General features: G+C 39.2%; 1 protein-coding gene and 1 non-coding gene across 2 annotated transcripts; one reads left to right on the forward strand and one right to left on the reverse strand.

Moving 5' to 3' along the window:
• Positions 1-448: 448 nt before the first annotated feature.
• On the reverse strand, positions 449-15,575 carry TOX4 (TOX high mobility group box family member 4). Its single transcript, XM_028504300.2, has 9 exons — positions 15,450-15,575; positions 15,176-15,244; positions 8,391-8,633; positions 7,224-7,484; positions 6,645-6,875; positions 5,178-5,258; positions 3,200-3,943; positions 1,569-1,732; positions 449-886 (listed from the first exon to the last, which is right to left on the reverse strand). The coding sequence occupies exons 1-9, from the start codon at positions 15,453-15,455 to the stop codon at positions 826-828; spliced, it is 1,860 nt and encodes a 619-aa protein (XP_028360101.1). The 5' UTR covers positions 15,456-15,575; the 3' UTR covers positions 449-825.
• On the forward strand, positions 9,324-9,427 carry LOC114490391. Its single transcript, XR_003683950.1, has one exon. It is a non-coding gene; the product is annotated as a U6 spliceosomal RNA (small nuclear RNA).
• Positions 15,576-15,688: the final 113 nt, after the last annotated feature.

Raw genomic sequence — 15,688 nt, forward strand, 5'->3', positions numbered from 1 at the left:
ACCAATCTCTAAACATTTGCTTATTCTATTACAGCTGTGTGGCTTTGCTAGTCTCTTTGGCTTATTTTCAAGAACCATGAAATAAGTACATTTTAGATTAAATTTTAAGTAATTGTCTAGGGTGTGCAGAGAATTAGCTTCTATGTATTATGTAAGTGAAAACACCTTTGACCTGTCTTTTAAAAGCCATTTCATCAAACACAAGTGAACACAACTTCAGACTTTGTAGAGTTCTACCTTTTACATTCAGAAACTGTGATAACTGAGATAAGAAAGGACACTGACTACATTAATATTTGTAAAGAAGAATAAATAAGAAACTCCTAGATGATGTTATTTTTCCCATAGCCTAGTGTGCCTGTGTTGAAAACCTTTGTTCTAAAAGCAATGTATCTCTGTTTAATCAACCTTTTATCCCCTTTAAAATGGATGCAGTCATAGGCTTAAAGATGATGTGTATCTCATAATTTTAATAGTCTTTTAGACGGACTTGGTATGACAATTATACCAAGAAGTTTCCTCAAACAACCCCCCTCCACCACCCCTATGTTCTGCTTGTCCATATTCCCTTCACCTTTTCCTCTGCTATTATTACTGGCATTTCTGCTTGTACTTAAAAGTAAAAAGCAATTCCAGATTACAGCAAACTCAATGGCCCTGCTCCATAGCCTGGCCCCTTGCTGAAGAGAGAAAAGGGGAGAAGCATGAAGGGACCATCATGGGTTGAGATCAGGCACTATCAAAAGCACAGCTTGAGTTCTAAAAGCAGGGTCTTGGACATGTTCCTGGCAGAGAAATCTTCACTGGCTTGGAGGACAGGAAGGACTATTTTACAAACACCACTGTGTTTGAATTTCTAGAGGCTAGCCAGGCCAAGAAGACATCCCTAAGAGAGAAAAAGACACACAAAAAATTATAATTTAGATGTAATCTTGTTTAACTGTCTTAAACAAACAGGTTCCCAGTTAATGTCCTATTAGCTTCAAAGTGAGATGGTATCACTCAGTAGAAATAATAGGCAATAGGCCTGAAAGTCAGCAGTACAGGCAATCCTAGTATACTGAAGTGGACTTGAGACAGGAAATACCAATGCCTTGTTTCACAGATGTAGATAAATCCCAGAAAATTTAGGGAGATGAGCAAAACCTTCAGGACCCCCCAACCCTTGCCATACTTAGCACCTTATTGTGCTACTTATCACTTACCCATTCCTTCTCAAATTCTAACTCCCCAAGTGGTGAGATTTGCATCAAGGAGGTAAGTGAAGCTAATATTCTAAGTCACTAACTGCTTAATGTGTCATCAAACATTTAAAGAGCATATATTAACGTAAATGTAGCAGCTGAAAAGCATGAACTGCTAATTATGTGCTCTTTGTGGCAAAGTAAGCTCTATTTAAGCAGGGGAACTTTTCTGATAGCCTCTACAATCATACGTAGGTGTAGCAACCTATCCTACTTAGGGCAAGGTACACCCTATCTAAGGTAACACTAATATGCTCAGGGTTACCGTGTTTTTCAAGAGTTAATTTAGCAATACCTGAATTGTAAGAAGAGAAACTATCTCACCTGCAGTGCTTCACCACACATTCATTGCTGCAGTACTCATTGTCCCAGTCCTTACTTGCAACAGGAGGGTTCTCACAACCAGACCTCACACACCGAGGCTGGGGCGAGAGTGTCACAGGAGACCCACTCACCAATTCAACATCCATTTGAGAAGGAGACTCAACCTATGAGAGGAAGAGAGCACCAAAGATGGATTAGATTTGCTACCTACGTTGCCAGACACTGGTCAATTTAACTCTGGGACCCAGTGGAGCAACAGGTGTTAAAATCCCTCACATATGGGTTAACATTCAGAAAGAAGAGTTTTTGTTCTCCTCATCCAGTTTTAGAACTTTGCCAAGCAGACTGACATGAAAATTCTTCCCATCAGGAGAATACCAGCTATATGCCAATACAGTTGACCCTTTAACACCTCGGGTTTGAACTGCATGGGTCCACTTAAGCATATGCAGATTTGCCTATAGAGTTAAAGTGCCATTATTTTTGATGCCTAGTTGGGAATCTGTGTATGTGGAGGGCCAACTAGTAGTTTTACATGTGCATGGTGGGTCAGGTACTCTTTAATTTTAATCTCAGCCATCACTGACTTTATTCCACATTTCAATAATATCCCTCTGAAAATATTAAATCAAAAGTAACATGTAAATAGGGGTTGAGTCACCTCACCTCAACTAAGATTGTGAAGGCTAACAAAAAAGACAATGTGCCATTACAAAGAGGGAAAGAACTTACAGCTACTGCTTTGTTGGTTGTTGAGCTAGTCTCAAATAGATCCATATTTTAAAATGACCACCGGTCATGTATAAGTTAAAACTAGGGTAATGGGCATCTGTTTATGTTGCTTTGGACTCAATGATATGAACCAACTGAATTTTTCCAGCTAGGTCCCTTATCTATCTACACATTAAAAACATCAAGCCAGGCAGTCCAGATACAGGAGAAATAGAAACACTTAAATCTCCTAAGTTTAGGATTCTTGGATAGATAACTCCCCCAAAATAATTCTAGTTTTAGGTTGAATCCTCTAGGATACCAGGCCCTCTAGAAGATGCTTCTCACCAAGAACACTATCATGGATGGGACAAGTCACAGTTGCAGGGAACTGCCCTTTATAGCAGCAGTCCCCAACCTTTTTGGCACCAGAAACCACTTTTGTGGAAGACAATTTTTCCATGGACTGGGGTTGGGAGAATGGTTTCTGGATGATTCAAACACATTATATTCAAGCTCACTTCCTGCTGTGCAGCCTGGTTCCTAATAGGCCCAGAGGGTGGGGATCCCTGCTTTTAGCTGCCAGGCATTAAGTGCTAGTAGCAACCCCTACTTGAATATATCAACCAAAAAAAATTTTTTTAAGATTTTAAAAAAGATTTTATTTATTTTTAGAGAGAGGGGGAGGGAGGGAGAAAGAGAGCGGGAGACACACTGATGTGCAAGAGATTGGTTGCCTCTCACATGCCTCCAACTGGGCACCTGGCCCACAACCCAGGCATGTGCCCTGACTGGGAATTGAACTGGCAACCTTTTGGTTTGCAGGCTGGCACTCAATCCACTGACCCACACCAGCCAGGGCCAAAAATGTTCTTACTCGTTTCTACTTGTCTACAGGAAAGAATTGAAAACAGACTCACCTCAGGAACTACGTCTGTGATCATCTCACAGATTGTATCAGGAGAGGTTTCCTCCACTGTATGGGCCTCAGGGCTGGTAGTCATAGGCCGCTCAGGGCTACTTTCCACAGTTGGTGGGACTAAGGTGGTCTGCATTTTCAGAGTGGGTCCAGGCACAATCTTGATCTGCAGAGGAGGTGGTTGCTGCTGTAAATTGATTCGAGCTTTCTGAGGTGGAGGCTGTTGCATAGCCTGGAGTGGGGGAGGTTGCTGCAGAATGGTCACTTGCTGCTGAGTAGGGGGCTGAGGCATCTGTTGCAAAGGAGGGGGTTGTAGTCGGGGTGGAGGCAATTGCATGGAAGCAGCAGCAGCTGCCGCTGCCTGCAACACTGACCGAGTGACAATCTGGGCTTGTTGACTGGGCTGGATAGTAGCTGTGCTGGTCTGGCCTAGTTGTATCCCCCGGGAGGTCACCACTGTGGCTGGGATAACAGTAACCATCCCTCCTTGAGACATGGTAATAGATGAGGGCAACATCTGTTTGGTAATAATCAACTTGGTGATATTAGGCTGACCCCCAGCACCAGAAGATGCCTGGTTTGCCACATAGGATGAAAGAGTGGAGTTAACAACAATGGAAGGGGACAGGGCTGGGGGCTCTGCTGAAGTTGGTGCTGGAGATGCTGGGTCAACAGTAGCCACAGGTGGTGGAGAAGGAGTCTGTGATGATGGCACTGGATCCAACTCCACTGTTTCTACAGTGGCCTAAAAGAAAACAAAAAGTCATTGGGAAATTTACTCTTCTGCAGGCTATATTCACTTTAATCACCTCCCCAAAGAGACAACACACATCATAGATTGGAGATAAAAAAAAGGGAGGGGGGAATAGCAGCTGTAGGTCTACCCTGGCTAAAGCAAACAACAAAGTAAACTCGGATTGTTTAGCAAGGTCCATGATGGAAACAGGAAACCATGTTATATACGAGGTTTGTCCAAAAGGTACCCAATCATGTAATATGAAAATTAGACATTTATTGAAGATACAAATACAGGAAACATTGTACACAGGACCATCTCACATCAGTCCCCTTCAAAGTAGACACCTTTGGACCTCACATAGTTCTCCCAATTGCTATCAGCTGCCCTGTTGTATTTTCCTGAATCTCATCTATGGTCTGAAATCTCCTCCATTTCAAAGGTGATTGTAGTTTTGGGAAAAGCCAGAAGTCTCAGGACACCAAATCTGGGCTGTAGAGGGGCTGAGTCACCCGGGTGATTTGATGTTTCGCAAAAAACTCTCCACATGATGCATGAGCAGGTGCATTGTTGTGATGAAGCTGCCTGCTAATCACCAGTTGCCCACAGCTACAGCCTTCTGAATCATCCTAATAGTTTCCACAGAGGAATGTTCAAGTTTTATGCAAAATGTGTAGATTTGTTGCTCTACTCAGGCATTTTGAACACCACAGCCACATAGTACACATGCTCACTCAACATCACCCACCACCCCCACTGACTAGCACAGTGAAGTCGTTGTTCAGGCATGTACCTTCCTGAATGTACATTCCATTCTCCTTTGCTACCAGGTTACATTGATGTCATGCAAACTGTTCTCGTTATATTAACAATGGCTGGACTTTTTCTGGACAGACCTCGTATTTCTAAGCTTTTAATATTATATACAACATAAAGAGGCTCCATAGATTCTTTGTGGCATCTTTCTAACTGCTAATAAACAGCTCAAACAATTTTTTTTAGGATTTTATTTTTTTATTCTTAGAGAGAGGGGAAGGAGAAAGACAGGCAGAGAAACATCAATGTGTGGCTGTCTCTGGAATGTCCCCTACTGGGGACCTAGCCCACAACCCAGGCATGTGCCCTGACTGGGAATTGAACTGCGACATTTTGGTTCATAGCCCGTGCTTAATCCATTGAGCTATACCAGCCCAGGCTCAAAACTTTTTATTGGTTTAATACCCACCTACCCTAACCCTCTTACCTGACATTCTTGATTGTCTTTATAAGCAGCCAGAGCTTTCAGATACTCTTTCTTAGCAGCCTCAGTTTTTCTCTTATATACCTGCAGGAAAGAGAAGCTGTTTAAGAAGTCCCCATACTTCTAGAAAAGACTGATAATTCTATTATTCATCAATGAATGACAATCTGAATATTAACAACTCCTTTAGTGAATATATTTCTGAAAGCTAGTAATCAAGGCAACCTTTATGTCAGACTTCTAAGAATCTGAAAGCCAGCCAGTCAACAAGAATATTGCCAGAGTAACTCCACTTGTAAAGCTGACACCAACCCATGCCTACTTCCATTAGCAAAATAAATCCTGACCCCAAAACTTTTTAAGATCGGTAGTTTGCTTAGTTTGGAATAGTGCCTAACCAGTATACTCTCCCTTAAAGAATGTGTTTAAAAAAAAAAAAGAATGTAAAATTATTTGCAATGATGGCCACAAGAAGTCTTTCCATTTTGCATACTCCTTCCATCAAGTGCTGAAACCTATTTCCCCGAATCTGGGCTAGCTCTATAAAGTGCTTTGACTGTTATAAAATGTGGCTCAAGTAACACAAAGAGACCTTGGAGCATCTGTTTTTGTCCTTTTGGAATACTGGTCTGTGTTTGCCATACTATAAAGAAGCCAGTCTAGTCCATGTGGAGGGCAGGAGCCATGTGAAAGAGAGCCAAGGCATCTTAACCAACAAGTAGCACCAACTGCCAGACAAGGGAGCAAAGTCCCCTTGGCCAATCATACCAACTGTCATCTGACTACAACCACAGGAATGAGCCCAGGCAAGAACACTAGGAAAACCACCCAACCACTTTACAGAATCATGAGAAATAATAAATTGCCACAGTTTTAAGCCACCAAATTTGTGATGCTCTGTTGAGTAGCAATAGGTAACTGATACAAGTAATCTAAAATAAAATTACCTTTTTCAAATTATTAAGTAGGTAGCAGACTCATTTTGACACAAGACCTGGATAGTATATGATAATGATAGCCATTTTATTTCTACATTTTACTATATACTATCACAATTTTCATTTTTTTTAAATCCAAATTAAATTTAGGGAGATTAACTATAGTTTTGAAGTTTAAAGTAGGCCAGTAAGAAAATCCTAAACTATATTCTAAATCTAAACTTGGTAACAGATTTTACAGTTAGCCACAGCATGCAATTTGTCAAGGAATAACCTGATTTTACAGTTTAAAAAAATGAGGCTTAGGAAAATTAGTGATTTTATAGTAATTATTAATAATTTTTAGATGAGTATTCTGGACTTGGTGTATGGGTGCAGCTGCTTAGACAAAGGATAATCTGTGATTGCCACTGACAAAGCTGGTATTACATAAGACCATGTAAGAAAATTAAAAGAAAACTTAAGTTTTCACCCTCTTACTTAAAAACTTCTAGAACATTCATTATCTACTAGTTTTTCATTATTTGCTCACCTGTTTTTGCTCCTCTCCAAGACTGTCCCACATGGAGGCCACAATTTTTGAAACTTCCCCAAAAGTGGCATTGGGATTCTGTCCCTTGATGGCAGCCTGTGTGTCACGGAAGAACAAAGCATATGCTGAAACTGGTTTCTGCGGTTCGTTAGGATCTTTCTTTTTTCTCTTCTTTGGGGTCTTCTGCTTTTTCCCTGCTTCCACCACAACTGTCTTCTGGCTGGGGAGTTGCTGTACGGGAGAAAAGAGAATTACAAGAAGGAAGAAGGGAAGTATCATGTCTGAAGAACTGCAAGAAAAGGACTTTTATATGGGGGAAACTAGCTACACGAATGGAATTTTCAGAAATGCTAAAAATAGAGGCAACAGGATTAAGGCATTAGTAAAGTATGTGAGAACCAATAAAAATGGAGATTGGGAGGAGCATTATATACTGTAAATTGAGAGGCAGGACCCCATACCCAGAAAAGAGCAGAGGAGATGGCAGGACAGGAGTAAAGATACTGAGTAGTTCTCTATGCCAAGAGTTTTATTCCAGAATATCATGGCAGATTTGACTTTTGGCAGGGAATGCCTCACCCTCCGGAAATCCTCAACACCATCCTCATGAAGTGAACTAGTAGGTGAAGGGGTGGTTGAAAGACGATCCTCAGGTGACTGGGCAGGTGGCAGGATGGTGCCACCCCCTAAGCTCAAACCAAGTTGAGAACTCAGTTCTGACTGATCAATGGTGGTCAACTGGCTATGCCCCATCAAGCCAGATGTCATGTCTGTCATTGGTACATCAATTGTAACAGGTGGGTTGGCGCTATACTGAGTTCCTATAGAATGGTCCAAGTCCTGAGAGAAGCAGAAGGACTAATTAAACACTAAATATAAAGAACACCACTCTTCCCCCCCAACCCTGACAGGACAGCGTATAAATCCACACTCATTCTCTACAAATCCTCTACTCATCCACATTGTATCACTGTTTAAACGTTAAACATCAAATAGTTTGTCTACATATAAAATATATTAAGCTTTTCAGTAAAGTACAGAAACTAGTAAAGTCACTTCTTTGTATCCAAAGGCCTATTCCAAAACAACTAAAAACAATGAGAGAAGTCTTACTTTTGGACAAGTTAAAGAGCAAATAAATTATTTGGTAATCCGGAGGTAGTGATGACCCAACGGGTAAAGAAAAACTTTCTCCCTACACCCTGCTAAAATAATGGCTTTTAAAGTTGCAGTACATAGGCAATCAGAGTAAATTAGTCCAAACTTGAGATGTTTGGCGTCAACTATAAGGTGTGGAGATGTACCACTGATGAGATGTACTGAATGCTCAATATACTGACTTATAACACATACTAACCCACAATTAGTACATTTGGTTCAGACTGTTTCAGAATAAATCTCTCAACGTGCCCACTATCACACTCACATTTGAATCCTAGGATGCGAAGTCCATGTAAGAAGAGGGGGTAAAAACCCTTTTCTTTTTTCAAAAAATCACAATAAATCATTTTCAACTCAGTGTTAACATTAGACATTTTATAATTTGAAACCATTTTTCAAGTAAAATTGATTCAGATGATAAATTTCATTTATTCGGGGGAAATTAAGTCTTTGATGATGAGCCTTCATCGACAAGAATGAGAAACAAGTAATACCCAAGTACAGTAGGGAATGGAGAGTCACTTCTGTTTTCCTTAATACCATGCCCACGAGCTTGGGTAAGCTTGAAAATGTCTTGCCCCTTACCATGGTCAAGCCCCCACTCAGGAGCCCCCCGCCCTGCTCCATCAAGCCATGGGTCATGCCCACAGGCATGTCCAATGTCTGGACCCCATATTGGGCTGAAAAGCTGCCATCCTGAGAGGAGGAAGGGTCCGCCAGGTCATCAAAGTGGCCAACCACATCTGAGACAGCCAGTGAAGGATCAGAATCCAAGGAGATAGGTGGGATTTCAAATTCCTCATCACCCAAGCTTGGTGTATGGAATGTCTGTATGGGGGAAAAAAAGAGGACAGATAATTAGTGGGAAGAGAAGGCACTGCATGCTGCTAAGGGAAGAACATGCTGGGTACTGGAGATTCTCTGGAAAGAGGAAAGTGTACCTCTTTCCAACTTGAATCCTATTTTTGTTATCAATTTTTTAGGGTGTATTTAATTTTACAAATAAACCTCTTTTCATATCCTTGGTCATATGGCACATATAGGCAGCCAACATAAATCACAGTTCTTAATTCTTTTATCTCTTTTCTACCTTTACCATCTCAGTTATTCTAAACTATTATGACTATTATTCTACTGAGTGATTCTTTCAGCACCATTAGTAAGGATCCAGACTTTATAACCTGTTTAGCTATGATATTTAAAGTCTCTCTAGAGATTCTGATAGCAATTATTTCATGCCTGCCACACCTGAGCTGTTAGACCACAAAAATTCATTGTCAACCACACAATTATATTTTGTTGTCTTAGGTTCCTTCAAAGCTCATCCTATCATGGGTACCTTATCCCCCTATAAAGTGTATGCACTTAAGAGTTTCCTACCTCTTTTCCATTTTAAAAATCATGATGTTAACAACAAATAAGATTCCCATTTGCACAGTATTTTTGGAAAACTCACAATACCAAATAAGAATAATAGTGAGAAGAAAAATGTAACAGCTACAGTCAAAAGGCAAACTGGTGCTTGCTTCAGCAGCACATATACTAAAACTGGAACTATACAGAGATTAGCACAGCCCCTGAGCACGGATGACAGGCAACTTCATGAAGCGTTCCATATTTTAAAAAAATAATGGCAAAATGATTTTCTAACAGTTGCCGAACATATTCCTGATCTTACTCTGACCAAGCCTTTCTGCAAGTGAGAAAGAAAAAGATTACTCCAGCTGGCTAAAGACTCAACTCCTTTCTCTGAATCCAATTACAAAAATAATACTCTTTCTATTTTGAATGGGGCCACCATTCACGGAGCTAACAGACTAATGGCTGACGTAAGATACATTAAATGCTATGATTTCTTTTTGACACTAAAAAACTAAAATAGCATCTGCAAGTAGGTTTACAGTTGTGAGTATGCGAAACAGGGTTTATTCTTGTATTATTATTTATTATTGTATTATTTTACATATGAACTGTAAACCTACTTTTGCTCAAACCTGTAAATAATACCAAGAGAGACAGCATCATGAGAGGTCTTAGGTTTAAGCCCCAGCTCTACCCATTACTACATGACCTTAAATGACCCTTCCTCATCTATAAAAGGGGAGTTATAATGGTAATCTCCTTATATGCCTTTTATGAGGATTACTGGGATTTAATACACAAAAGGTTATAACCACACTGCTTGATATATATATACACACATACACACATTTGCTAAAGAACTGTTAACTGGTTGTTATTAATGATAATATCCATACCTGAGTTATTAGTAACTTGTCAACTGCCCCAACCAATAATCATAAGTACCTGAAATTTTGGAAACTTTAAATTCTATTAACCTGTCACATGGTAGAGTTAATGTCAAATGATTCAAATCAAATTCAATAGACACTCCCATTTTTTCACGATTAAACAATGTATTCTAAGAGGTCCTCAAGGTTTTACTAGACCCAGAAAGGGTCTCACTAATATCATTTTTATTTTAATGAAGACATTGCTAGAATACTTCCAGCTAGTAGAAACTAGTAGGGGAAAGGTATATCTCTAAAATACCCAAACTCTGTGAATCACATTGGCAAACAGAAGTAAGTTTCCTGGAAGACAAAAAGACATGTATATAGTTTTATTTCTAAATTTTTCCCCTCTAAGATCCTTACTATTTTATTTATCATGGTAAAAATTTGGTAGTTATCTGGGCTATGTCATGACTGTAATATAAGGAGCATAGGGGCAGGCAGTTCTTGATAGAAAAACTAAAACTCTCCCCCAAGAACTGAATTTTTCTCGGTATGCAACTGAAAATTTTTGTTATGATTCGGGAGGGTTTTTTTTTAAAGATTTTATTTATTTATTTTAGACAGTGGGGAAGGGAGGGAGAAAGTTAGGGAGAGAAACATCACTGTGTGGTTGCCTCTCCTATGCCCGCTCAGGAGGACCCAGCCTGAATCGAACCAGCAGCCCTTTGGTTTGCAGGCTGGCACTCAATCCACTGGACCACACCAGCCAGGGCTTTATGTGGAAGTTCTTAATTTTAGGTCCATGACACTGAAATTTCAGTTTAGATTCATGTGAGCACTTTTCAGGAAGTGGATACAAAGATTTTTTTTTTTACCAAATTCTCATGCAAACAAGCTGCAAGGACAGGAAAAAGGATTGGGGAAGCATTTAATGTGCTAGATCAATTGTTACATGATAGTGGTTTTTCAATCTTTTTTTTAAAGATACAGATTGCTTTGGCAAAGTAAAAGATGCCTACTTATAACAAAAGATATTTACTACACAAATAAAAAAGCAACTCTGCTGAGATATGAAAATGATACTATTTGTTAGTGAGAACTGAAAAAGAATAAAAATTCATACTCCAAACAAGAAACCGGTGTTCTACAAAGGACCAGACCTCACAAACCAACTGGAGTGCTTCCCGTACTGAACTAAAAAACCAGACATGCAGAGATTCCACTGTACCGAATTAACAAGGCATTCTTTCTAAGTACCACCCCCTGGAAACAGCTTTGTTAGTCACTATCTGTGGCTTTAATGGTAGGGTGTTTTGTTTTGCTTTTTTTGGTGTGGAGGAAGGTAGTTGTTTTATTTGTTTTCTTTTTTTTTTCCTTTAAATATGAAGAGTAAAATAATGGCAATGGTTAAAAATACAAAAGGATAAATAAGGTACATGCTAGAATGTAAACAGATTCACTCTAAATCCCTTTTACTACTACAAGCGATCTGTTCGATTATGGTCAAAATACAATAATAAAAATCTAAATTTATTTTTTAGTCAATCTACTACATAACCAGATCATACCCTAGACTGTCAAATATAAAACAAAGATAAAATTGGTAAATATTAAATATAAATGATGTAGACACAGAAGGAGAAAACACAAACATAATGCAGCTACCTTCTCACTCAGCTTTCTTTTCCTTCTCTGTTAAATTCCTGGGTCTTTTAGGGGAGGAAGCAGTTTGGGAATTACAGTTTATAAACAAAGGATGCTTACCTACTGAGACCCCCAAAATTTAAAATACCATTTCTCTCCCATTTCACATTCTCCCCCTTACCAAAGCACACAACCCAGTATTTCTTCAGTTTCTTGTGTAAATTATTCATTAAAAATATGTAATCCAACATCTATTTATTTAACAGTACATTGGTACTTTGAGTTATTAAGATAACTTATCATTCTTAGAAACTGATATAATAATAAAATTTTTAACTATTCAGCCTGAAATCATTAACTGGTTCTAATGTTACAAATACTTTTTCTAATTAAGCATAGGTATATTTACGAATTATAATTCTCCCAAAGTACTAAAAGCGTAATATCATTACATAAGAGAAACCCTGAATGAAACAGAAAGATTAAACTTCCTTTTATATTACAGAACTTTCCTATTTAAATCAATGTTATAATAAATGCTAAGCCTGCCTCTCTAGACACCTACTCTTTAAAATTATTTCTTACTTTACTTAGATATAACTTGCGTACACAAATTCTAAGTGTATAGTTCAATATTTTTTTATGTATGTCAACATCCAATGAACCACCACTGAAATCAAAGACACAGAACTTTTCCATCACTCCAAAAGATTTTCTCATGCTCCTTCCTAGTCAATGATCCCTCCCTTCCACAACAGATATCACTATTCTGACTTCTATCACTACAGTTTAGTATTGTACACTCTTGATCTTCATTTAAAAATAAACTCATCTTGGCCCTTGCTGGCATGGCTCACTGGATTGAGTGCTGGCCTGCGAACTTGGGGGTCACTGGTTCGATTCCCAGACAGGGCACATGCCTGGGTTGTGGGACAGGTCCCTAGTAGGGGGTGTGCGAAAGGCTTCTACACATTGATGTTTCTCTCTCTCTGTTTCTCCTTCCCTTCCCCTCTAAAACTAAATAAATAAAATTGTCAAAAAAGCCCAAAACTTGTATTGTGTCTGTTCTTTTATACCTGGCTTCTGTTATGCAATAATCTATTTTTGAGATCATCAAAGTTGCATTTGTTAGTGTTTGTTCTTTGTTTACCGCTGTTTATTTTTTTTTAACCAATGTACCAGTTTATAGACACTTGGGTCGTTTCCAGTTTAACTACTATGAATACAGTTATTGTGCACATACATGTTTTTGGTAATTATATATGCACTCATTTCTCTCATGTATATTATCAAAGGATGTAACAACTTGGTCACAGGGTATCCTTAGTAGATGTTGCCTGTTTTCCAAAGTGGTTGAATCAATTTATACTCTTACCAGCAATGATTAAGAATTATTTATATCCTTGTTAACTCTTAGAATTGTCGGTCTTTTTAACCATTCTGCTGAATGTGTAATGGTATCTCCTTATGATTTTAATAGTTATTTCCCCAATGAGTGATGATGACCCTTTTTCATATGCTTAATGGCAATTTGGATACCTTCTTTTATGAAGTATGTGTTCAAATCTTTTGCCCATACTAGATTTACCAGAGCCATCATTTCCTAAGTTACATAGGGAAGTGTAATCACTGTGTTGTACACTTGATACTAATAAAAAGGAACAGAAATCACTCCATCACTGTGTACTGCCTCCCATCATAACATATTTGCAGAGAATTCAGCACCTAGAAAGTACTAAAAAAAATCCTTAATATCAACCAAAAAAAAATCTTGCCTATTTTTAAATTGGGTTCTTTTATTTTACAAAAGTATTTGATATATTCTTAATATAAGTCAGCTATGTGTACTTAAGATATCTTCTCAGACTCTATATAGAATGCCTATTTAATTTCTTAAACATGTGTTTTGATGATGTCCAATTTCAACAAAGTCCAATTTTTCAATGTTTTATGGTTAATACTTTTGTGGACATATTTTTCTTGCAAGAAAATTCTAAAAATTACTCTCCTTCTAAAAGAAAATTTTTAAAATTTACCTTTACTGTTCTAAGTGGCTTACATTAACAACAAAAACCACAAACAGATTAAAATAAAGCTTAAAAAAAAACAGGGGAAGGGAAGGTGACATTTTATGAGGAGAACTTTTAACAATGAGAGTCTTGGGCTAAAAGAAGCAATTGAAATGTAGTTAATAGCTTCTTGGCAAAGTACTTTAAAAAAAAGTCTTAAAGTCATAAAGGCAAAATTGTGGAAACCTGATTTAGAAGAAATTGGCAATGATGCACTTTCATGTGGATGAGGTCGATACGAGATTTACGGCACTTGCAATGATGAAATTAAACCATGGAGATATTACTTAGGAGAAGCTGGCAGTAAGACTGCAGAGCACTGAACACATTTTAGTTTTACATCATTTGTAAATCCTGCTGCTCATTTGATTCACACTTTCCTCTGCTTAGGAAAATAATAAATAGTAACTATAAAGAAGTTGAAAAGTAGCAAGTACCCCATGTCGATCTCATTCTCACCCATAAAAACATTAAGATTTATTATAGGATAAGCCTATTCAACAAGTACAAAACTTTCTTGGTACAAAAAAAATCTGATGCAAATGGTTCACAACACTTTGAAAAAAAATTAAAGTCTCAAAAGACAGTAGAAAGCTCAAGACTTCAGTTTCCCAAAGACCAGGAAATTTATTGTCTGTTCCATCTTTCTCTTTGCCTTACTTAAGTGATACATATCTATATTATGACAATATTTCAACCAAAGCTTTTCCACGAATACTAAAAGACCTCACCATAACCATTACCTCTACTTTTCAACATCACAAGAAACGATTATTACAGCCATTTGTCAGCTGGAGAAACTGTGACATACAAAGGTGAAGTAACCTGCTCAAACTAAGTCACTAGCAAACAAACACATGTTGTACTCAATTCCCTTCATGTTTTCTGGCATCTATTTCCTTTCATCCCATCACTAGCAAAACAAACTAACACCATATATGTAAAAATAACTATTAACTTTTTAATTTTTATCACCAAATAGCAAGTTTAAATGAAACAAAGGCCCCTTCAACAGTTTCTTTTCAAGAATAAACACATGCCATGGTAAACCCTTGATTAGCTGTACTCCTTCCCTCACCCCAATTTTTTATCTAAAATATTCGCTTCCCTCTGCGATCCCCTAAGATTGTTGCAGTTATTTCTCTCCAACTAAAGGAGACAATTCCCCTGTCATCCAATCCAGAATCATTCTGAATTAGAATAGCCTTTTGCAACGTCCCGCTTTACTGATGACAGCAGCTTCCCCGGCCTCCCCTTAGACCTCAAAGGCTCCAGAAGCAGCTGCCAATTTTCTCTAAATGCCAATAGCGGCCTCTGGTTCCCAGCCCCCGGTCCCTGGGGTCCTCTCCTCCCCACCACCGCATCCCACCGCTGCCTCACGCGCCCTCCCCTCCCCCCAGCATCAGCAGCTCGTGCTCACCTCGGCCCCTGACAGGAAGGGGTGCGAGGGCCCTGTGATCGTCAGGTAATTGTCATTTCCTCCGGGAAACTGGAAACCAAAAGAAAGCCACGGGGATAAGTTAGGGCGAGAAGGGAGTTAGCTAGGAGCGACGTATTCACCCCGACATTCAAACACTCCCCAAACCCCGCTCTTTTTGCCGTCCCGTCAACTGCTTCTCCGCCCAGCATCCCGCCTGTGCTTCAACCGGTCAGCTGCGATCTCTTGCCAGCCTTCTCAGCGTTCAGGTTCCTACCTCCATCTTCACACAACGACTAGCACCGTCTCAGTCCCCTCATCGTTCCCACCGCCCCCACAGGACTCAGCACTGCCGTCACTTCCGCAAGGACGTGCGTCGCTCTCCGCTGATTGGAAGGGGCTGGTGTGAGTCAGGCTAGGCATGGTCCAGAGAATGGAAAGACTAGATATCGCCCCCTGGGGCTTGGTGGGGTAATGGCACGTAGTTGTGCTAGAGGCGTCCCTGGAGGCGGTGTC

The sequence above is a fragment of the Phyllostomus discolor genome, chromosome 1 (assembly GCF_004126475.2).
Source record: "Phyllostomus discolor isolate MPI-MPIP mPhyDis1 chromosome 1, mPhyDis1.pri.v3, whole genome shotgun sequence".
In the NCBI taxonomy this organism is placed as follows: Eukaryota; Metazoa; Chordata; class Mammalia; order Chiroptera; family Phyllostomidae; genus Phyllostomus; species Phyllostomus discolor.